This window comes from Callorhinchus milii, unplaced genomic scaffold, assembly GCF_018977255.1.
Source record: "Callorhinchus milii isolate IMCB2004 unplaced genomic scaffold, IMCB_Cmil_1.0 Scaffold15, whole genome shotgun sequence".
In the NCBI taxonomy this organism is placed as follows: Eukaryota; Metazoa; Chordata; class Chondrichthyes; order Chimaeriformes; family Callorhinchidae; genus Callorhinchus; species Callorhinchus milii.
In genome coordinates, this window is record NW_024704756.1 from 7,900,996 (window position 1) to 7,926,174 (window position 25,179).

The 25,179-nt window shown below is 36.8% G+C and overlaps 1 protein-coding gene across 1 annotated transcript in view; it reads left to right on the plus strand.

Moving 5' to 3' along the window:
- Positions 1–5,232: 5,232 nt before the first annotated feature.
- Positions 5,233–25,179, plus strand: part of LOC103177627 (transmembrane protein 33-like) — a 38,055-nt gene continuing 18,108 nt past the window's right edge. The window contains exons 1-4 of the mRNA XM_007891876.2: positions 5,233–5,342; positions 6,117–6,304; positions 7,954–8,021; positions 20,508–20,641. Of these exons, the coding sequence (XP_007890067.2) occupies positions 5,233–5,342; positions 6,117–6,304; positions 7,954–8,021; positions 20,508–20,641 (500 nt within the window). The remainder of the gene's footprint in view (positions 5,343–6,116; positions 6,305–7,953; positions 8,022–20,507; positions 20,642–25,179) is intronic.

A 25,179-nucleotide genomic window follows, 5' to 3' on the forward strand; every position in this document is an offset into this window, starting at 1 on the left:
TGCGTATACCGTGTGTAGGTGGGATGGATGAAAATCTCAGCTTGGTTTGGATACTCGTAAGCATGGTGATGGGTTTCCGCATGCGTCAGATACCTGGCTGACCAAAACAAAAATACATGAAAGACGCTATATGAAATGCAAGGATTTTTTTTAAATAAAAGCAGAACATGCAAGAAGTCCACTGTTCGAGCAGAACTGAAAAAGAATAACATTTTCATTGTTTTTATTGATTCTTGTTTAACATTTTGCTACTTTTGAAGAAAGTAAGCAAACAAACAAACAGGAGAATAACAATATATGTTTCTTTTCATTGACTCAATCGTGCAGTGAATGAATGTTGGATGATCCTAGTCAGCACAAATTGAACTTGTATCCTGGTTAAAAAATTAGCTAATTAAACTCTAATTAGTTTGCCTAAACCTCACTGTGTGTGCGGGGTGGGGCGGGTCAGGAAAACATAATGCATTCTCACAATTAATCATTCTTACATCTTACTGTCTTTGAAAAAAATAATTATGTCAATTATATTATCGGATTAGAAAAGGTCATGGAAAATCAGTTGGCATTAAGTTAATGGAACATTTTAAAAAAAAAGCTCATTAAGTTTTCTTTGAGATTGTCAAAGTATGCAGTGAAGAAAAAGTATCAACTATGTAATTGCACAGACATCTGTGAAGGTTTAATAACTGAGTGTTTTTGGCAAGCTATTTTGTGAATTATTTTCCCCTTTCAGCATTCAATGGAGCGACTGAAAAACATTGGGGTGGGTGGGGGTCAGAGCAAGGATATACTTGCAGTTATTTCAATAAAGCAAGTCAAAATTGACATAATAACAAACTAAAGGCCCAGTCTGAAAGGAAGGACAGCAGTGTTTTTTTGGCATTTGAAACAATGGACCACCAATAGAGGAGAAAATTAATTCAGTGACATTTTGTCAGTTGGACAAAAAATACTACTCAGCTCTCAAACCAACCATGAATCTAAACTGTAACTTGAGGGGAATCCAAAGACCCTGAGATTTGAAAACTCAAAACATATTGATGACAATAACTGGAACAGACTGATTATAAATACTATACCAGCAGCTATTCAGAAATCTGGTGGCGAAAGAAGGAACAGAGCTCAAAAGGACCAATTTTAATGTTTATTTCAACCTGAAAATATGTTGACCAGTTGCAAAAGCAAATTATTTTGTTTTAGTAGAAAGAAGAATACAGTCAAACCTATCTTAGACAACATCCTCTCAGGTGGCTGGGCCAAAGTGGCCTTTATATAAAGGTGGCCTCTAAATAAGGGATCGTTGGTGTGTAAACTGTTAGAGTTCAGAACTGAAAGACAGCTGGTTAGAATGCAAAATAAATGCAGATTTAACGAATTGGTATTCCAAATACCAATATAATAAACCTACAATGATTGCTATTGAGATTACCGGATGCTTCTGAAACTGAGCAAGAGTGTACAGAAGTGGGAGACAAATACTGTTTATCTTCAAGATATTTATCTGACATGAAAGGCACTATATAAGTGAAAGTTGTTCTTGTTGAATTTTTATGAATTCTGAGAATCAGTTCACTAAAAGTAGCAACCAAGATTAATAAGGCCAAAACAAAGCAAACCAAGCATTGGAGTTCATTTCTAGAGGGATAGAAATAAAAAGCAGGGAAGTTATGGTAAACTTCTAGAGAACCTTAGTTAGACCACACTTAGAATACTGTGTGCAATTCTGGTTCCCACATTTTAGAAGGAATGTAGAGACATTGGAAAGGGTGCAAAGGAGATTCACAAGGATGATCCCAGAACTGAGAGGTTATACTTATCAGGAAAGGCTGAACATACTTCGACTCTTCTCTTGAAAAGAGGAGGGTAAGGAGTGACCTGATCGAAAGGTCTTTAAAATTATGAAAGGTTTTGATAGGATAGACAGAGGGAAGATGTTTCCACTTGTGGGGGAGACCAAAACCAGGGGCCATCAATATAAAATAGTCACAAATAGATCAAATAGGGAGGTTAGAAGTAATCAGGCGTGTACAGCAGTTGAAGTTTGAAACAAGGGCAGGTGGACTTGAAATGTACCTAGTTTAGGAGACTCAACATGGCCACTCTATGTAGATGTTGAATGTTATCTTGAAAAGGGATCCGCACAAGGACTACAGAGTTCCCGAGTTAGACTTCAATCCACTGATTGTGTAAAGTGTTTATGTTCATCAAGTGCACACGAGAATACCTCTCATTACCATTAATAAGTCTTAGTGTAAAGTAGAGCAGTCAGGTGAGTTCAATGTTTTGTCCGAATTTATAAGATGAGTCTAAATCTGTAGAAAGCATTATAGAATCATATGATAGAATTATTTTAAAATTTTATTTTCTGAAATTACAGGTTTAAAAAGATGGCGGAAAAAGGACCAACAGACACGAGCAAAGAAGAATGTGCTGCACAGCCAACTGACCCAGGCAATGGCTCTGACACTGGTGATGACGGAGGGGCTACAACAAGCCCACCACCAGTTTCAGTCTCGGTAAGTAACAGTTCACGCTGAGTCTTGTTCTTTGTAAAGAGTAACCTGACCACCTCAGAGCGGCTCTCAGTGGGGTCTAATTTGCCATTTTGGCATTTCTTGCATTAATCGCCACTTCCATTTTGCGAAAGGCATGGCGAAATTCACAGTCAACAATCCCAGGATGTCAAAAGCCCCCCAAAAAATCCCAGCAAACAAAACACAAATGGCCAGCTATTTTGTGAGCTGCGAATTCTGCAAATCAGATGTCACAAACTGGCCTGTGCAATTAATGGAATTGGAATTCATAGTATAGTTGCAAATTTGTAGTGATTATAAGAGTCCATATACAGTATAATGCAAGTTCATAAATTCTGGGTTAGTCTAACAAGGCTGGAAAATAAAGTTAAAGCATATTAACACCAGAACATTATTTGTAGTCCACTGTCTGTTTGTATTGAAATGTTTATTTCTAATGGCTAAGTGTAGGTTTACAATTATTGTGTGTTACAATTATTGAAGCCAAAATTCCACTATTATTGATTTTTTTTCTTCACTACTGCTGATAATTCTTCAATGATGTAGCTCAATAAATGTTGCAATAGCATAATCAGAATTGATTGTTTAACAAACATTAAAAACAAAAGGCAGAAAGTAAAGAGCTGTTTGATTCTTTGATTGTTTTGACCCATTTTGTAACGAAAGAGTTCTTGACTGTGATATCTTAAACAAGGATACATAAATAGAAAATAATGTCTTTTTCAGGATGTGTTTCTTAGTTTTGTATGTTGAAAACTCCATGAATGTTTGAAGTCGGGGAATAGATGGATGACTTACAGTAGTATTGTTATATTACAAGAACAAGCAAACAATCAACTTGAAAACAAGCCTAGGAATTGGGGCGGAGGTTATAAATAATCTTCTTGTTTGTTCCTCTGGAGGATATAGTTTATTCTCTCCTGTGGCCTTTGTGAAATCCCTGTACAGTTTAATTGAATAATATGTTGAGTTAGAAAGAACTTGCATTTTGAGTGCAGCTTATTGCAACTTGTGTCAACTCAGACTTCCATATAAAACAGGTCCATATGGACCGGCATTGAACTAGTCATCGGAAGCATATAGATTGCTGTATTCTTACGATTTCTGGTTTAATCTTTTCAGAAATGCAAAGAGAATATTCAAGTATTCTGTTTTTGGAGAACTATTTTCAAGGGCAGTTGCAAGTTGTTGCGCTGCCACTTAAGTGAAGAAGATACTACTTTAGTTTTTCTCTCTCCTACCCCAAAGTTTACAAAGTATCACACATTTATTTGAAATGGGAATCTCCAACCTGTGAACTGTGACTTTCAATATTGTATTTTCTGCTTCTTCTTCCTAGCCTCTTTCCCTTGCATTTTTCGTCAGCAGAGAGCTTGTGATGGTAAACCTGCTTACAGGCATCTACCAATGCTGGCCAGTATCTAGCTGCCAGTTGGGGTGCGCGAATAGCCTCGGATGACTGCATCTGATTTCTTTTCCCCTTTAGTGTAAGATAGTAGCTTGTCCCAACAGTACACCTAAAGTTGTGAGCCCACCGTGTGGATAATTGTTGCTGTGATCTTGTGTCTTACAACAAATCTGGATGATCTGTACTGAGATCTTTAATGAAAGATGGATGTTTATTCATATCTCCAGTGTGCTCAGATATGCGAGCGAGTGAGCAACATTGAACTTAAAAAGAAAAACTTTAATTTAGCCTAACTAGATTGTGATATGTGGTTCAGACGTCTCAAAGCGCTTTGCAATTTTAATTATAATTTTGCTGGAGGAGCTTATTATGGATGTTTTGATTTGAGCTAGTGCGGGAGATTCAGCTTTAACAGACAGGTACTGCATAAGCAAGACATGGTTCAAATCTTTATGGTGATTGCAATGTAATCTATTGTACTGGACAGAATCTCTCTTGTGGCTCTTGGTTTAGAAGGAAATTCTTGCAAATGAACAGAGAAACAATTTATGGTGGGGCGATACCACTGATCTCAGTTGAGTAAACTTGTAATATACGTGTGTATGTCTGAGGAAAGTAACACTTAGAAGACAGGAGGTCCAAATAGTAAAGCGAGTAGAACAAAATCGAAATGAAAACCTGACTGATACAAACCAGAAAAAATGTGCATAGCAATAAATTAATAAATCAGCACTGTGAGAAAATGAATAAATGTAAGTAAGAAACAGGAGTAAAATTAGGGAATTAAATTAACTCAATTTTAAACATGGCTATTATTAAGAAAACTGCATTTAATATTTGTTTTTTTGCTCTTTTGTCTCTGAGCTCAATCCAAGTAAGTAGTGCAACTTGCAGTTGTTCTGATGCCAGTGAAAATTTCAGTGATTTATTTGAATAATGTTCGTCCCATCCAAATCCTGAGAATGTGTTGCAGCTTTAACATGTGTACTGTTGTTTGAGAAGGGGAATTGTCAACCAAAGTTTGTTTCTGCAGTTATGTTTGGCGTGACAAAAGAATGGGATGCTTTATAGCAGAGTGTGGTGTCTTTCCATTTTATCAAAATGCTACTTTTTGCTCTATTATAATTTCTTTATTTGTGTACATGGAAAGAAATGACTTCATAGCGGGCAAAACATTGCATGCATATTGTGTGAATTTACTGCGCTTTCCATACAGCTGCAAGGTTGATTGAAAGAAATGTATTTGCCATATTATTAAAATGTCACTTTGTTTTTCTTTCTTGTCCCATAATGGGGAAAACAAAGAAATTCATGATGAGCAACAAGACTGAATCAACCATGTGGCTGCTTCGATTGTTTACACTGATATCAACATTCTTCTTTCTCTTTCCTGTTTTCGGGTAGGTAGATTATTTATACAATTGTAGTGGCTTTATGCATGTACAACTAAAGCATTGGGCAACTACATAATAATAATAATCCTTGCATTTGATATAACGCTTTTCACGTCGGGAGGACGTCCCAAAGCGCTTCACAGAATATACTGTAAAGTGAATTGACTGTATATTTGTGGACGAACGCAGCAGCCAATTGCGCACAGCAATGTCCCACAAACAGTCATGGATTGAAAATGACCAATTTATTATTGTTTTGTTTTTTGGAGGGATTATTATTAGGCGTGTGGAGTAAGGAAACTTGCCCAAGGTTTCGCTCTGCCTGGAATTGAACTCAGGTCTCTCATTTGCAAAGCGAGTGCTCTAACCACTGAGCTACAGGACTCTACATATGAAATGTGCTGAGACAAAATCCTAGCAGTGCCTAAATTGGTTAGACAAACACAATCCTTTATCCTTTATGTTTATTGGAGAATGTTGAAAAACTACAAATGCAGCTTTCGTCTATTGAAACAATAAACAGCAGATCATATTGTTATGTCAACTGCTGTCTACTATATGCAGTGAAACTCTTATTTTTCTTTATAAACTGAATGTATTTGCACGAAAGCTGCAGGCATTTTTGGTTTCCAATTTGTTCTGCAAACAATGCAATGCTCTGTGGTTCCTCCTATTCCACGAACATGAGAAACACCGCATGAGAAATCAGCAATTTACTGAATAATAAGGATGCAGAGGTCTTTTTTTGCTGTGTTTTGACTTTCCATTTCTCAATTGTAGAATTGCTGAAGGTGGACAATTTTACCAGCGAGCTTTACTGGCGAATGCCCTGACCAGTTCTTTCCGGCTCCATCAGCGTCTGCCCAGGTTCCAGTTCAGCAGGGCCTATCTTACTCAGGCACTCTTGGAGGACAGCTGCCACTACCTGCTGTATTCACTCATCTTTATTACATCCTATCCCATTACCTGTATCCTTCACTGTGCTTTATAGCGTAAACTAAATCATTTTTATGACTGTAATCAGATCTCGAGGCATGATTTACCACATTTAAAAAAAAACATCTCAGTATCTGTAAGATCTTGCTGAGCGCAATGTTCTTTGTCTCCCTTTGATTTTTCCGGTTTATTCCTTGAGGCATTTTTGTAATAGTTTTGGACAGTGCTGACACTTGTCAGTGATATAGTGAATGAAAAAATCCAAACAAGGTAGTTTTATCTTTTTTTTTAGTTACCATTATTTCACTAACAAGGTTGCGTGACGGTGAAGTCTTTTAATGGATTGCTTAAATAGAATATAATGAAATACAAGATTTAAGTAATGCATTGCTTGAAGACATTTTCTTAATTGTCTGAGAAATAGGTTGTCATTTTTTCTACAAGTGAAGTAGATATTTTTGGAAACATAATGCACAAATCCCATACGTAGTTATGTATTCATCTGTCCAAAAATCTGTGAATGTAAGAATTATGACCCGACATCGGGACCGAGCCAAAGATAATATTTCACTTTTTAAATGTCATTGAAAGACAAGAGAATTATGAAAAAGATGGAAATGGTTCAGAAATTGTTCTAAAGCTGAATACTTTGTTTTTATAAATAGGTCAGTGCCATTCCGCTTGGAAATCTCAGATGTAGGATTCTAAAGATAGCTATTAAAGGCTGCTGTAAAGAAATCACAGTGATATTTTGAGAGTTCACTCTGTGAAGTTTGCAAGAGTCTGAAGATAATGAGGAAGGGAGTACAGTATCTGGTGTTGCCAACAAAATGAACAGTGTAGTTTTGAAAACTGTTTGTAAAACCCAAGGTCTAGGGTTTTGCCATACAACAGACTGAAGAAACCAAAAGGGCAGCAAAATGTGATCCAGAACGATAGGCACTGAGCATCAGAGATTGTTTCCTCTCCCAGATAAAGCAACAAAGAGCAAGCAAAGGGTAAGAAAAAAATAACTGACGTAATAACAATAATTTATATAGGGATTTTCACCTTGGGTGGATGTACCACATATCTGATTTGGAGCCGGGGATGGGGGGGGGATTGAGGGTAGGCATGAATAAATTGGTGCAGAAGTCTAAACATGCAGCAGCAGTAGTACATACAAGTCCTTTCACACTTCAGAGGTTCTGGTACAGCTGGACATCAACCTTGCAGTCTAAATTGTGATAAACTACCTCAGTCCTTGGGTGGGCCACAAGGGGGAGTGTCTGCTGAAAGTGAAGTGCAACACCCTCTGTCAGGGAAAGCTAACACCACCTGTCTCACTTTGCTGTCTAGTACACCTCTGGTCAGCAAATCAGTATGACAATTGTTGAAGTTATTGAGAAAGTGAGATCCACTGATCCTCTGGCTGCAGAGAAAAGTGAGAAAACATAGAAGTGAACAAAAGGGAGATTCATAGCTGTAAATAAAAATCTCTTCTGACATAACCAAACTTACAAATTATAACTTAATATTTCAGAAGTTTTTTTTAATACACATAGAGTTCCCAAGCAAAAAGAGACTGTTATCCCTCCATCTATTGTTTAAATAATGTCACACATTGTTTTCAAGGGGAAAGTGAACTATTATTTTTCCTTTTTAAATGTTTCTGAAGTCTTCCTTATCCAGATATACACAGTATGCCTGGTACCAGTTGCAGTGTTTTCTCTGCTTCATGCAACAGCTTACACCAGAAAAATCTTAAATGTAAGTTTCCTCTGTTTACCTTTATTCCTATAATTCTTTACATTGTTCAGTGTGTCACGTTAATACAATGCAAATCTGTAGCTCACACTAAAATACATTGTAAATGGTTCTTTTACCATGCTTTGCAAGTTTCTACAAAACATGAATGGTTGCGTTTTCATTATTAAGTTGTTAAAATCCCAAGTGATTCCTGTTCCTTGTGCAATTTGTAGTCTATACTACATGACTTCATTCACCACAGTATTTCCATTTGTACTATTCCAGAGAGTTAAACCCTTTTTGTTGAAACTGCCAGATATATATAAACTGAGTTCAAATTATCTCTAGGGCACTCACACTTTTCCAGACAACAGTGGACATGGCCAATGTCTGAATTGTGGTTTGAAGGTATATCAGTCGCATGATGTGCTCTATCACAAAATCCGGATACCCTTTAGTACTCGCTTTGCAAGAGCTAAATTAATTACACAAGAATGAATTTTGGTTATCCCAGAGTCAACCCTGTCGTAACAGCAATTTATCCTCACCATTTAACACTGCACAAAAGTTCTATTCGGTAATCTGTCCTGCATGGTGTGGGATTGGGAAGAAGGTTGCACACTTCGAGGAGTTGCTGTACTTGTCTGCAGAGAGAAAGGGAGAGAGTATTAATGATCGATACTAATGTAGAGCTTGTGTGCATTTAATACATCATATCATGTCTTAGCTGACAGTGCTCCTCTGAATGGATGATGTAATGACCATAACCCTGCAAAGTTCCTCAAGGCAGGGTTTGCTGGATATCAAGCATGATTCCATAAATAAAAGTTGTATAGAGCAGATATTTAATATATTCCTTACCTCAATATAAATGTCAAATGATATACATGATTTCCCTTTGAGATCTGAAGTCCAAAACGGGTGATTCGAAATATGATTCGAAAACTAGTCCTCTTTTCTCTTGTGGATATTTAAGTGTTTGTCAATTCTGCGTGTTGCAGATTGACAAGGGGAGGTGATTTTTATTTGCCAGAATAGTCAAGGGCAATTTACAGATCAGTAGTTTTGAAGAAAAGACTTGTTGATCTCAGCACACTCGTGTTACAGCTATAGGTACGACAAGATAGATTTAGTTGTCATTTTGATAAATTGCAGCCCTATATCGGTACTCCACCAAATAAATAAAGCAGCAGTATATCTCTGTTGTTCAGATGCTTAACAAATGTATGTGGCTTGTCAGCACAGTAGCTGGGAAGTGACAACTTTAGACTTGATGTATGATTTAATAACTTGTACGGGTTTGTCCTTCAGTCTAAATTGATTTATTCATTAGCAGATTCTAATATACAGCTTTGTAAATAAAATTCAGAACCTTTCAACTTTTCAGGTTTTTTTTCCCCACAGTGACATTCTAATCACTGAATACCAAATTTACTTTCAAAGCGGGTAGAATACTATCTGCAAAAGTTATAAAAGTATTGCATTTAATCAGTTAAATATTTTGATCAAACAAATTGTTAGAAGGACCATCAAACAGTTCTGAGTCTTTTATCATAACTTCCAGTGTCAACACTGCGTTTTGCTTGGCAATCAGGATTGACAGTGTGTCAGTTTAAAACATCCTTCCAACCTTGAGCAGGGTCAGGTCTACCAAGTGGCAATACTGTGAATATTTCTTTAAATCATGTAGCCAAGTGGATGATGGAGAAATGAACAAATACAATTGAAATTCAAGGTAATATTAGAAAGGCTTGAGGGAATAAAAGCGAGAGAATAAAAGTGTTAAAGAAACTGATGATTTGATAGGGTAAATGCTCCACAATGGGAATGATTCAGCAAAACTTTGCGACCAGTTTTTATCCAGCAGAAATTGCTGGAAAATGGAAAGACCATTTTGATTTTATTTTAACTTTTTATCATTTCTCATCTGAACAGTCTGGCTGTGGTTTACTAGGAATGCTACTTTTAACAATATAATTCAGTAATACCAATCTAGTCTTCTCCAGAAAAGAGAGACCTTAACATTTACTGCTGTTTGAGTTATTTGTTTAGAATTTGCAGGAAACATCTTGTTCCATGAACTATTTGAAACAAGAGTTCAAAGAGCATAAATATCGTTGAAGTTTTTTTAAATAAAATAAATATTTTCAGAAAAGGAATAGTAGAACATACCTGCATTATCAGTGATTTTAATATGTTGAAGTAACTGATTCTGAATATTCTACTTTTGGATTGTATCCCTGCTTTTTAGATGATTACAAATGTTTGCTTGTTTTCCTGTTATATTGGCAAATGTAAGCTTTTCTTTAAAAAAAAGGCTCATAGCTGAAGGGAACGAGGTCTCAGGTAGCAGTGAGTTGGGTTCTTTGAGATACCTGATAATCAAAGTAAGTTGCCTCAAATTAGATTATTTATATACATCTCAAAACAGCTTGGGTGATGAAAGTGGACTTTGGTCTTACCATCTGTGATTTGCTCCTCCTCTAAATTAATCACAGAATGTCAGTAAAGATTGGTGTTAAGAAACCCAGGATCAAAATTCAGATGGAGGAAGATCCGATGGTATATTTCCCTTCTCTTTCCAATTTTTTGATTTGTCTACATATCCATATGAATATATCTTATTTCAGATTGTATCATGCATTTTCAGAACTGGGGTATTTTAATCAGATTGTCTTTAATGTATCAAAATGGTACATTTGTGATTTTGAATGTACCATTGTTGCTTTTATTTGTAGCCTGTTCCTATTCGAGCTTTTCAGACAGAGGGTCAGTGTGCCATAAGTGAAAGATCAGAACTGATATACATTTTCCGTTTTGAGTGTGAGCTGAAACTGCAGTTCATGTGTTCTCGATTTTTTCAGTGATCTGTGTGTAGGGCTGAATGGTTATGGAAGGAATTTCTGATTTAATAGAAAAAAACTATACTGCCATTTCTCCTAAATAATCTGTTGGCTTTATTTAGTAACTGAAATCAATGTTTTGGTTAATATATACACCCTAGAAATTATAATGCAGCTTTTTTTTATAAAAAAGATTACATTTCAATCCGGTTTGACTGTATTTTAAAACTGGTATTTTATTCCAGGCTGCTTGTGAACATTAACTAGAGGAATGTTAATAACCAGTCTCTCAAACTTGAAGGGGAAACATAATTGACTTAAATTAACATTTTAAATTGTTTTTAAAAGTAATATTTAACAACTTTGAACACATGCTCAAGGATTGGCACATCAACATGTTAATGTAGTACTACTCCGACCTAAACTATGCGTTGTCGTTTATCTTTAAGTTTAGCCATCAAGTGAAAAATTTAGGATATACAAGTTGTGCTATATAAGACTAACTGAAGTACTTTCTGTGTTTGAATTCACTTTGTTGTAAATATAAGTGTTCTTGTATACTGTAACATTCTTCAACTATTTACCATAATTCTTTATTTTGTTGTACACTACAGCATTTTATATAGAAGCGTACTTTATTCTGGCTCATTAGATAAAACAGGGTGTTTCCTTTCATAAATTGAGCAATATGTTTCATTTTAGTTGAACTAATTCAAGGTTGAAGACTTTAATTTATTTTGGACTCCAGACCAAACAAAACATAAAGTTAATGGCACGAGAAATTGATTCATCCTTCAGATCAAACAGTACTGCATTTGTTTTCCAGGCACAACTCACAGTTCATCTCAGTGCAACATTTGTTGTAAGGCAGTTACAGTGCACTCTCTTCACATAGCTACTGGGCATTGGATTGCACTGTAACACATACCTTATTATGAAATACATACTCTTTGGCTTTCAGGGACTGGGTTGGGAGGTGATAAAGTATACAGTATTTAATATGAATATGAATTATGTTGTTGATTAAAAAACTGAGTCTAAGTTTAAACTGATTCATTCTGAGTGGCCATCACACTTGCCCACCTGTAATTGAATGACTATAGCTCTGTACAAAAATAAAACGTATTTGGTTTGGTAAATCCATTTTAATATTTAACTTGGTCTATCAAATGGGAATAGTTGGTATTCCATTTAGCTGCTGGGGACAATACGAGCCTTGACCTTATTGTGGACTATTTAAAGGACTATTTGTGGAGTCCTGTAGCCTTACAAGCGAGACACCTGGGTTCAATTCCAGGCAGGGCAAAACCTTGGGCAAGTTTCCTTATTCCACACGCCTAATAATAATCCCTCCAAAAAAAACATAATAAATTGGTCATTTTCAATCCACGACTGTTTGTGGGACACTGTTGTGCGCAATTAGCTGCCGCGTTTCACCCAAAATATACGGTTAATTCACTTTACAGCATATTCTGTGAAGCGCTTTGAGCGTGAAAAGCGCTAGATCAAATGCAAGGATTATTTATATATTGATTATACCAAGTTAAATGTTCAAACTGACTAGAGTGGTTTTGTGTTTTTCCAGTACTTGTTGATTAGTTGACACTATAAGTAGAAGAAATGCAGTGCTGGTAATTCAGGTGGATGTCAATAAAGGCTTTGTTCTTTTGAACACTGGTTAAGTGTTTTTTTTAAATTTTGCAGTAAGTATCTTCAACTGTTGTCAGAACAGGCCAGGGGTCAGAATTCACAGGACTACTGGTACAAGAATAAATGTGAAGTAGTTTCTATTGTTACATTTCCTGGCTGCTGGCTATTGCAATGTGCGAGTTTACTGATGTTCTATTAAATAGTTCTACCCTCACAGCTCTCCCTTTATGACTGCTGATCGCAACTGTGGCGTCTGGTATAGTGTCTGATAGAGTTGAGATGCTTTTCTTCTAAAACATTTGAAAATTGGAGATGGCTTTGAACTGTACTCTGCATAACTTCTTGTACCTATCTGGCAGAGGAACTTTCTGCACTTCTCCCCCGAATTTCTGCCTGAAAATGGAGCATTGATCTGGAGGGGGCTGGCCGGGGGGCAAAAAAATTGAGGAGTTAAGATAGATTTGGAACACCTTGTGAAATCATTACAGAAATATTTATCAGTAAAATATTTTGAACATGTATAGATATTCAAAACTTCCATTACTTACACTTCAAGCTACATAATCATGAGAATTCTGCAATTTCATTATAAGATTGTCGTTGCTTCTTGTGAGAATGCAGAGAACTTCTCGTTTCCTTCACTTTTTAGTGAATGAAATGCACTAATATTCCAGTAGGGAGCGACAGAGGATACTTTTAGCATCTGGAAATGGCTGCTTATTACTGATGCTTCACAGAATATCAACGATTTTGAAAGTGACCATATTTGTTTCTAGTAACCCTCGTTTTAAGAGGAGCATATGGTGATAGGTTATATTGGATATATTAAACAGCTGACAACAACCACAAAATCACATTTGTATAGCAACATTTCAATTCACAAACATCAAATTCCTCAATGACAAGTTGGTGGCTCTATTTCAATTGTTATCCAACAGTTGATCGTAAGAGCTGATCATCTTTCAACAGAAGTGGTTAGACAAAAACTTTGTTTTGGATGTTGTTTCAAAGGAATTAGATAAATTTTGCAATAGATGCTTGTTTTATTCCCTTTATGTGCATACAATTTCTATTTTATGGAACCCGAATTAATTGCACCTTAATCTCTATTGTAGATTTGTTATAATTACATTTTGTTCATGAAACTGTCAAAACCCCGGATATCTAAACTGTCATTTGAGCATAAAATAGTAATACTATAATAATAATCTTTATCAAACTTTATACAATTTTGCTTAATGAAATCCATCTTATTGGAAGTATAACGGATTTGTCGAGTTCTAACCATACTGTTCTGACGACAAATACAAATCTATTGATTGTACACTATTTTATTTCAGATTTATCTTGCCTATTTATGTAGTGGGTATTGGAGAATATTTCAGAGAATATTTCAAAAAATAGTTCAGTGGTTAATAATTTATCAGACACCCTCACAGAATGCTTTGACCCCTGTCTTTTGCTACCTTGAATGGACAATAGAATAGGCACTGGGCTCACTGAAGATAATGCCTTTTAAAACAAGGCAAATAACAATCATTCCGGAAGTGTGTTTTTATATAGTTTGAATACTGTTTCTTGAATTGTTTTGTTGTACAAATACAAATTGGGGAATCCATAATCTTTTTCTGAATATTGTTTACATGAGTCATGCTATATTTCCCTTGAAATAGCATTCTAAGCAAGCGTATAGTAATAATGGTTCCACAGCTTTGTTTTTGGAACAAACCGCAAACATCTGGTAGCAATGTGAGGTTTGAATTCAGGATCGTTTCTTTTTGCCTCTACAGTTACTTTATGATTACGACGATCAACATTAGTGAGTTAAAATTGTAGATGTCTTCTTGTTTAGTCAGAAATGTGAACTCATAAATTATTGTACAGTTTAACTAGGACACTTATGGAAAAATGTCAAGTAGCTGGAAAACCTAATTTACAGTAATGAAATATCCTTTGATCTGTTGACAAATGATTTAATCATAATATGCATTGAGCTAAAAAGGCTTTCAATAAATTGTAATAGAGTGGAATGGAAAATTCTTTCTTTGTTAGTATTTGTTCAGTTGTTGAGTAAATCAGAAACCTATTTGTAAAAAAAAAAGACATTTATTTTTTATCTCCTGGATGAAATTAATTCCAAAAGCATTTAGATGAAAGCATATTTTCTTTTTATCAGATTTTATTTGTTACAGAAGGGAGCAAGCTTTAGGGAACAAGTGGTTTATTGCCTAGTTTGTTTTCATTAAAGAGAGTAGCAGTATTGGGCTGAATTGCACAGAGGTGTTCTGTGATGTTGGAGATTTGCCTAAAAGCCTGCTGTGACACTAGCAGCATTGTACCAGTGTATTCCAGATATAATAGAAGAAAACACATGGAGATGCAATTCTACTAATGAAAGTACTGCATTAATTTTATTTTCTGATGTGTGATTGTCATTCCAGAGACGTTTTTAATCTTCAGATTGTTTCAGCACAACAAGCAATTTAAACAGAATTTGGCAGAAAGCCTCGTGCTCAGCATTTGTTCCTTTCATTTAATACCATTTGTCAAAATCGTGCATTAAAGGCTTTCAGCATCTCCTATTGAAATAATTTTCCTTCGGACATTCAATTCATAGGAATAAAAATGATCAAGCAGCTCCTGCATTATGTCACGGAAGATAAAAGTTCCCCATGCTTCAATGTTCTCTTTTATGTTCCATCATTGTTAATTTTTCTTAAGAAAGCAACACTTTTTCTTGTTGGACTAGTCATGCACTTGTGTACTACAATTTGAAAATAATCCTTGCATTTTGATATAGCGCCTTAACACGTCTTGGAGATGTCTCAAAGCGCTTCACGGAATATATTGCAAAGTGAATTGACTGTTGGACCCATTGGAAATTTTAATGCATTCAGTGGAAGCTAACTTGAATTGTCACGGTTCCTACGGGAAAATTATTTCACCTTTATTATCTGCTTTATTGTAGCATGGTTAGTGATGTACTGTGCTACAAATACTGTTGTAGGGATAATGGCAGGGCTTAGCAGGCATTTGATTTCTGCAAATCAAATGAACTTTTAATCATTTAATTCTGATATCGGTACACCCCGATACGAACAACACAGTACTCCGCTTTTTTTTTCTGGTCCAGTAGAAATTAACATTTTTCAGTTACTTTCTCACATTTTCAACTATAAATCATTTGTAATACCATCTTGACGTGAAGCTAATTTCACTTTCAAGAAATACTGGCAAGTTTTATTACTTTCTCAAGCTTGAAATTTACTTACCCTTGGTAAGAGAAAATGGGGATTTTATAGCTTTAATCTTTGAAAGTAATAGAATGACCTACATATGGGGCAGGTCTTTTGAAGCAAACAATTTCCTTTTTTCTCATTATAGTTTTTCCTTGTATATTAAATGATGTGAAATATATTTGTGTTAAATGTGATATTTATATAAACATTATTATTGTATATATCACACTATCTGTAACAGAATAGTTTAAATGTACTCGAGAGGATGTGTGATAGGAACTGGTGGATACTCATACCACTATCATGTGTGTTATTGAACGCCTTGTTCATGAATGGATTAGATATGAATCCACAAAAGGGAGCAGTGGAATTCCTCAGCAAATATTATCTCGCAAGTAACAAATGCTAGATGACTTGTAAGTCATGTTAAAACATGAGTAAGTTAAGGAGACCATCTTCATGAACGAGATAAGTGACTTATTCCTCTGTTGCCTTGTGTGGACTAAGTTTATGCAATGTGTGACTTTACAGGTGCATTGAGAGATTGTGCACACATTATGATGAGATCATGCCAGCAGAATAATGCAGCCTCGCTTGAAGCTGATGGACATTATCCTAGAAGTCTGCGCATGTTGAGTGAATAAAATAATAGATTTTAGCCTGACTCAGGTCTACTTTTCCAGTGAGTTGCAAATATTATAACTTGGTGATGATATATAATTAATATGTTATTTCTTTTTTGTTGCACAAGGGAAGCAGGCCTGATCTTATGATTTCAATTTGTTACATCCAGCCATAGATACGGAAATAATGCAGTAACGTGTTTCAATTTAGCTAAAATGGGACAAATGCACTGTAGGTAACTTCAGTAAGTGGGACATGTAAAGCAAGAGCATCATTTTAGTTTGAAAACATAGTGTCTGATTTTAATCAATTGTTTTGTTGCAAATTGTATTGGAGCTGCATGTGTCAAGAGGTGAGTATAAAGGCAATATGTTTGGTATTGAGTCCCATGGGGAAAAGAAATCTTAAGCAAAGGAATGCTAAAGATTTTTGGAAGGTACATTTTCTGAAAATGGTATATAGAGAGGGAGTAAATGGGTGATGAAGAGAATTCGAGACCCAGCTAAACAGAGAGGATAAGAAACTGAGATCAGTTCAGATCAGAGTTAAAGCCCTATTTTCTATAAGTAGTTGGATTTACAGAAGTGATCTGAAACCAACTTTGGAGTTTTGTATTCAGTCTTGGATGCTCCACTTTAGGAACAATATTCTGACCTTGGAGCAAATTCAGTGGTCATACCTGGGATAAAGGAACTTAGCGAAAATTAAAGTTTAGTTATGTAAATTGTAGATGAAGTGCTTAATGACACTCAGCTCTTTAAAATAGAGGGAATTGGCAAAGTTGACAGGGATCAACTCTTCTCTGGTCGAAAACTTCAGCAAAAAGGAACATAATAAAATAATAGATTGGCTGTTAATTGGCTTAATAGATAAGCCAATTAAAAGTGAATCATAAATACAATCACTGATTCTTTTTACCATTCCATATTACGAGAAAATACATACACTGAATCAGTCTTATTCTTACTGAATTGCATGCAGTATTAACTGGAAGAGAATATTTGCAATTGGCTGAATTTCTTAAACAAGCAAATCTATTTTTTAAACGTTCCTTTAAAAAGACTTTTGATATGTTGAATTATCAGTTGATATTTTTGTGGTAACTTGCAGTAATAGAAACTTTTGAGTTCCATGAAGCTGCTTTTTTACTTACAAAACAAAAAAATGTTTGGAATGTCAGTTTCCTCCAACTTGTTTGGGTATTGACATTTGTTTGTAGGTTAAACAAGCTACTGCGCAAATCAACCACAACAACAACAAAATTACATTTATAGAGAGCCTTTCACGTCGGGAGAATGTCCCAAAGGTGTCGGGGCCCGAGCATGGGGGAGGGGGGTGTAGGGGTGAGGGAAGGCAGAGAGGTGGGAGGGTGACCAAAGGCACGATCGAAGAGAAGGGTCTTGAGACCGGCCTTGAAGGAGGCAAGGGAGGAAGCGAGGCGAAGGGACCCTGGGATGGAGTTCCAGAGTGTGGGGGCAGAGAGGCTGAAAGCCCGGCCACCGACGGTAGGGCGGGTCGGGCGGGAGACATGGAGCAGGCCGGAGCGCGATGAACGGAGGGAGCGGGCAGGTTGGTAGGGAGTCAGCAGGTCAGAGAGGTAGGAGGGGGCAAGGCCATGGATGGCCTTAAAGGTGAGGATGAGGATCTTGAACTCGATCTCTGGGGAATGAAGAGCCAGTGGAGTCGGGCGAGGGTGGAAGTGATAAGGTCACGGAGCCTGGTGCGTGAAACTGGATGTTAAAGATGCACAGACCCGCTCTGTAGCACTGCAGGCTGAGTTTTGTAATGCAAGCTGTTGGGTGTCTTAAAGAGCATAATAATGGGAACATTATGCACAGGATATGTTGGTGTGCATGTTCAATATCACGTCTTCGAGATGTCTCAAAGCACTTCACAGAATATACTTTAAAGTGAATTGACTGTATATTTTATGGGCGAAATGCGGCAACCAATTGTGCACAGCAGTGTCCCACAAACAGTCATGGATTGAGAAGCATATCTTTGTAGGTATTTCTCAGTGTTCCTGATCGATGAAGAATAAACGGGTGGTGTGTTTTATCTAATACCCTTACGCACTTTGAGCTTCAAATTGTATGTACTATGGTATGTAATGTTTATCAGACTGGAAGAGCTGCTTCAGGCAATAAGGGAAGTAAGCCCTTATAAAGTTGTGATGTCTATAGAGGATTCTTGACTTCAAAATTGGCATTTTGCAATGCAATTAAAAACCTTCAGGTGTAGCACATTTCTGAATACGATGCTTGCTTTGTGGTTAGCGGCCCTTTCATTCCTTAAATAAAAGATGATAATTTAACCAATAATGTTTATTTCTTGAATAAAAGATGATAATTTAACAAATAATGTTTAAGTTACAAATTTAAAACCATGTTAGCAACACAAATATATGTTCTTCACTTTAACAAAGCTATGTATGAAGACTCTCTATTTGCATCCTCCACACCTCAGGCACTGAAAGCATCACCATCCATGATGCACACTCCACCTTACTAAGCCAGTCCGGAACCTTATGGTCTTGTTTGACCCTCGACTATCCTTTCTACCCCACATCTGTGCCATGACCTGCTCTGCCTTCCTCCACCTCCGCAACATCATCCAGCTCCGCCACAATCTCACACAGCAGGCCACTGAAACCCTCATACATGCTTTCATTACGTCGAGGCTTGACTGTGCAAACTCCTTGCTTGTCGGCCTCCCCAATTCCTCCCTCCGTAGCCTGCAGATCATCCAGAGCTCTGCAGCCCGTGTCATCTCCTGCATCAGGCTCCATGACCCTATCACCCCCATCCTCGCCCGGTCTGCTTCACTTCCCCCGCCTCACTACCCCAGTATTGGTGGGCAGGCCTTCTGCCACTCTGCTCCCACCATCTGGAACTTATTCCCGTAATCCCTCCGCCTCTCCCCCTCCCTTGCCTCCTTCAAGACCCATCTCAAGACCCTCCTCTTCGACCATGCCTTCGATCTCCCTGCTTCCCCCCCTGCCCTCCATCCTCCCCGATCCCGACCCCCTGCTCGGGTCCGAAACTCTGACTGTCCTGCCTGCGCCTTGGGACGTCCTCCCAAAGTGAAAGGCGCTATTCAAATGTAATTTTGTTGTTGTTGGGTAAAGGTATCAATTCAAAGCATGTGTTGCCTCATTTTAGAGCCAGTACTTGCTGAATAGACAGACATCCTTTGCGTTTACAATCTTTAATTAGTTATATTCTGGTTACGAGAACAGTTAGACCATTATATGGTTTTGAATTTTTTTTAGAAAGGTGCAAATGTGTACTTTTCTGGATGACTGAACAAAGCTTTTAGGAACTTGTAGTATCTTGAAGAAAACTACAAAGTAGGCACATCTTGGATGTAATGCAATTAAGTAGAAAATGAAGGGACAATTGAGATAGAAGTAATGCATTTTTCAAGCTGATTGGAAACTGAAATGTAACATGCTAGACTGACAGTATCACTTTTATAAGAATGAACTGGCTGATTTTAGAAAGTATCCATGAACTGGTGATCTTGGCTTTCACAGCTAACTAAAGCCGGACAGGCTGTAAATTGATCATTACCATGAAAGCAAATTGATTTTTTTGATCCCAATGGTGAAGACAGAAACAATGTGCATATTTTAACCTGGATAGAATACCTTGTAACTTAAAATGCTTTAAAATATTTAGTTGGAAAATGATAACAAATGTAGCAGAGTTGGATTTCTTTTTACTTGCAACATATTGGATCTCAGGGCCTTGGGACGTCCTCCTGACGTGAAAGGCGCTTTACAAATGTAATTTTGTTGTTGTTGGATTGATTTCAAGCTCAAAATGATACTTGGCCGTTGATATCTTGGTGTTTTGCTTTTGTCTGCACTCAGTGCTACCACAATGCTATATTTTTTNGTGTGTGTAATTGATTTCATAATAATGCGCAAGTCAGATTGGACATTAAAACTAATAAATGTTAATGATTTCTGATTCTTGAAAACAGCTCAATTAAGATAGAAAAAGCATGAGAAGACATCATGAAAGATACTGTTCAGTTTTGTACATCATTTAAAATGCACTGAACTGCAGCAGCATTGCAAAATAGAACCTAGTGTGATATTTATAGATGTTCATTCAGTCAGAAATTTTCCTCTATTCTTCTTATAGATCATTGGCCCTAATTCCATGCCATGGTTACGATCCTTTTTAGACAAGATGACAATGCACCAACAGAGCTTGTTCAAGTTCATTGCCTGCAATGAGATTCTTTTGATGCCTGCATCTGTTTTTACATTGCTTGGGTAAGTGTTGAATCTAAACTTTTACCGTTTATCTTTCATGCTGAGGGCAGTAATCTCACTTAGATTAAACAAATTACATGGTTGTAATAAGTGATATACATGTCAGATGAAACATTCGTTTTATCAAACAAAACTTGCACTCCATTTGTACAGGAACAAAATGTTGTTTACATTTCTACTGTTACCATCTCAAATATTGACACTCAAATCTACAGCTTGCTTATTTAGCAGGATTTATTGTGTCAGCTTGTCTGACACATGCAGAAAACTATCACCATTCTAAAGAGTATCCAAACCAAACTGAGAGTTCCATGCATCCTGCCAACACGTGGCAATTCTCATGTATTGGAGTGGACTGTGCGCTCACTCCCTGGAGGGACACATCCTGCTTGCCTAATTCTGGAGAGTACTAGGTGCAGGATGGCAAGAGCCCAGGTTTGGGGACCCCAGAGTGTTGGAGTACTGCTGGAATGTAACCAGCTAAAACCACATAGCTTGCCAATGAAATCACGTTCTCGCTGCTTGTCAGGCTGGGAACACCCTACGCATTAGGGCTTTGGTTTGTAAGGTTAACAGTAACTGAGTGGCAAAAATCGCTGTCGCCAGTGACAAGTCTGCCCCTCCAAGCCCTGTGATGAGCTAGGTTGGCTGGTCTATCATCAGCAGTGCCCTGGAGTATTGCAGATCCGCCTGGCTCATGAGTATTTTTAACAATGTTCGGGGAACACTGGACATCAAGTGGTGAGAGGATGCTTCAGTCTTCCAGGAAAAGTATTTTTCCCACTTTACTTCAAATGTGGATAACAATACACATGTAATTTTCTTTAATTAGCTGTAAACTGCAAGCTTTGTGCAAGCCACAATATTGTGTGCTATGAGCCAATTTACTCAAATCTTTTCTACTGGTTTTATTGTCGTGTTTTAAACTTACCCTCTTCACTTCAAACTCTAAACCTAATTGTCTAAAGTTCATTTTAAACAGCTATACCTGAATCAATAACCTTTTTTTCCACTTGTTCAACCCTAAAATATTATATAGTGCAAACAAATGTGATAATTTTTTCCTGCAGATCCTACATGCACAGCAGCTGCTCTTTTCACCAGGATAGGGTTTTGTAAAACAGTGGTGATGGGCTGTCTGAGAATGGGAACTCACTGTGTGAGGGATTGCAGGCTCTAGTCCATAATATATTAGTCAAAACTATGCCAGCTCGGTTGGATGTGTGATCTTGCGACTATCACCCACATGTGTGTGTTTTTCGTGAGCCAAAGCTCTGAAACTCTGTTCTGAGAGATGATTGCGTACGAAACTAGTGTAATATAATAATTCTGGCCCAAATCATAGAACAAAGTTTGGTGACAGGTATATGAAATATATTTTTTTAAGTGAGTTATTTTCATGTGTTGGAAGTGTACCTATAATAATAATCGTTTAATTTAATATAGTCATGCCTGTACCATAGTCTCCAGACTTCAAGCCAATGTCAGAGCAGATTCCCTTCTTCTCAGAAGCAAATTATTTTAATTTAAATCCAATTTATCACAGTAAAATCTCGGTAGATCTAATGAATGTCACACTTAGTTATTACCGAAACTTACAAATTGTGCTGTAAAATTAACTTGTGCTATTCACACAAAAACACTTTACAGGTAAATACTGCAAACTGGATCTGCTTGGTACTATGCGTAGCATATCTTTGGGCTGTTGGCCTCAATTTCTTATATACAGTGGTCTTCCTGTAGGTGAATTCTCATGGTTGTGTCATCATTATACTCACAGCCTTCCCAGGAGAAATTCTTAGTGCATGTAAACCTAATGAAGTCAAACCTCAGAGACCGATTTCTCAGGATTTAGCCATTGCCAACTGCTGTTTCCTAAGGTGGTAATGGAGAGAACACCACTCCTGTCACTGGTCTAACTTTATGCTATCAAATCTGGAATACTAATGTGCTTGTAAAATAAATTGCATATGACCAAATCTAAAATGTTTTGGTGAAAGGATGCTAGTTTGTTGGTTACACAGTATTGTTCAATGAAGCCTCCAGGAGGCTGTTTGCATAGATGCTTATAATGAGTTTGATTTTCTTTTATTGTTTATTACCGGCTGGCTAGACTTTTGAAAGCTGATTTATTATCTTCACAAAAGCCCTATTAGTGCTTTGCAAGCATAGCTTGTACCTCAATGATATGAGCTACAAGCAACAATTAAACATGTTAGGGCTCTTCAGCCTTTAAAAGAGATGTCTCCAAGCGGTCCTGATAGAGGAATATAAGATTTTAAATCGGATTGAGAAAGCAAACCCCAAATAATACTTTCAGTTATGCCAGGGCACAGGTTCAGGGTAGCAAAGTGCATTTTCAGGACAGTAAGTATTGTTTTAGCAAGACCAGGAATTATCCACCTCAGTGGATAATTAACAACAGCAACAGGTTACCAGGAAGGGGGCACGACATTGAACTTGTATAAGAAACAACTTGGTGCTGTGCTATGAGAAAAGTAGAGCGTGTTATCTGGAAAGATGAGATCAAATGGGCCAAAAGGCCTTCATCTGAACTTCTCTTCTGATTTTGTGAAACCATGTCATTTTATTATTAATAATTATTGTTTTATCTAATCAAAACAAAGGTAGAGACTGGTTTAGAGGCAGATTTTCTCCTGCTATGTTTTTTAATTTAATTTTACTGAACTTGTACAGAGAGAGTAACCACACAGCACAGCTTCCCCTCTCTTGCAATATAAAAGATTTGTTTAAGATTAGAGAAAATGGAGAACAAAGGTGGGAAGAGAAATACAATCTTTTTTGTGTTATCTGACATCCTTCCACACATTAAAATAATCTTAAGTAGAAGTACAAAAAGCTCCTTAAAATTACACTTTGCCTTATGTAATTATGTATTTCTATCTTATAAAGATCAATACTGTCCATTTATCATATTCCCAAAGCGGGGTTTGCATTTTATTACTGGTAAACATCATAATCAAAATTGAAATGATTCTTTAGAGGCTTAAGATACCAAAATCTCCTTAAGTCAGGATGTACGGCAAGTCAATTTAGATTTGGTAACTGCTAAATTGTTTGTAAAAGACTACATATGGATGCTGGGCTGGCGTTTTGGAAACCATTTTTGGAAAAGGTTCACTTGGAAAGTCAGCAAATCTGCCAAAATTGTTTATTAATGTATTTTGCACTCAGAGGTTTCTCATGCCATTGTTGACTGGTCTTTGAAACTAAGGGAGGAATTATGAATGTAGAGAATGGCTATGTAGGAGCAAGCTGATTTATCTTCTTAGAACGCCTCATCAGTTTGATTATGCAATTAAAATCTGCATTGATAATATTAATCTTCAATGCCTCACTACTACATGACAGATTTGATATCTTTCAAATGAATGGCACGATTAGCATGCCCTACTGTATACATAAGTCCTGTATCATCAATGGCCTCAGTTGTACAAATTATTTATATCCCAGATTTCTTCTATAGATTTATTTAATCTCTAAATATTTTGTAAGGAAGAGTGTATCATTATATTTTCCGCTCTTTGTGAAACCATTCAAACCAATCTCTTGCTGTTTCTCAACCACAAGTACAACTTGCATTTGTATTGCATCCTTCACACATGATAGGATATAAGTGGTTGTGGCAGTGTTTTTTGCCCCACATATGTGATTGTGCAGGAATGTAATCTCAAATTGTTACCACACTCATGTTAGTTGAATAAAGATTGCTTAGACATTTTATTTTTAAAACAAATGTTTGGCCACAAGCAACAAATCTATCATTTTAAAAACCATTTACCTCCAAAGTCAAATGACGTCTTCCAACTTGGAACAAAGTCAGTGCCAAAGCCAGGTACATGTATGTGTTGCATCAGGGCTAGCATGTAGTGCATGATTTGGGGAGTAGACTAGACTAAGTAAAATCGGTAACTTAATTTTATGCATTTAAGTATATAGATGGGAAGCTTCCAGATAACCATTCAAGTGGAGAACGATGTTGATCACTCTTCTCTGCAAAGGTTGCAAGCCCTCTGTGAATGATTTCAGCTTGTTAGCCTAGTAATTGCTTCCAGCAGAAGATGTCAGTCTCCTAGCTTTTGAGTTCCTATTTTACAGAGCAATGAGGGTCTTGGGTCTGATTGTGCGAGTGTTTTGGGATGTTACATAGCTGCTATGAATCTAAGGAAACTGATCAAATACCTGGTAATGGTCAGAAATTAGGACTGCATATCAGAATTATTATCTCAATGTTTCCATTGTTTCATAGATTGACTTCAAGTGCTTGTTTGTCTTTAGTAGGAAAGATTATTTTAGCTCATTCTAGGGTGGTTCACTCTTTGGCTTAATCAGCTGTTATATTCCACAGTAAAATTTGAGCCTAAGAAAAAAACACATTCAATTTAGAAGTGTACTGGTAACACTGGTCTTGAGTTAAGAATTGGATTAGATTCTATTTTTTTCTTGGTCACCTGATGTTTGACACATGCTGAAACCCATTGCAATGTTTAAAAGTATCTGAAGACAACAGAGTTCCA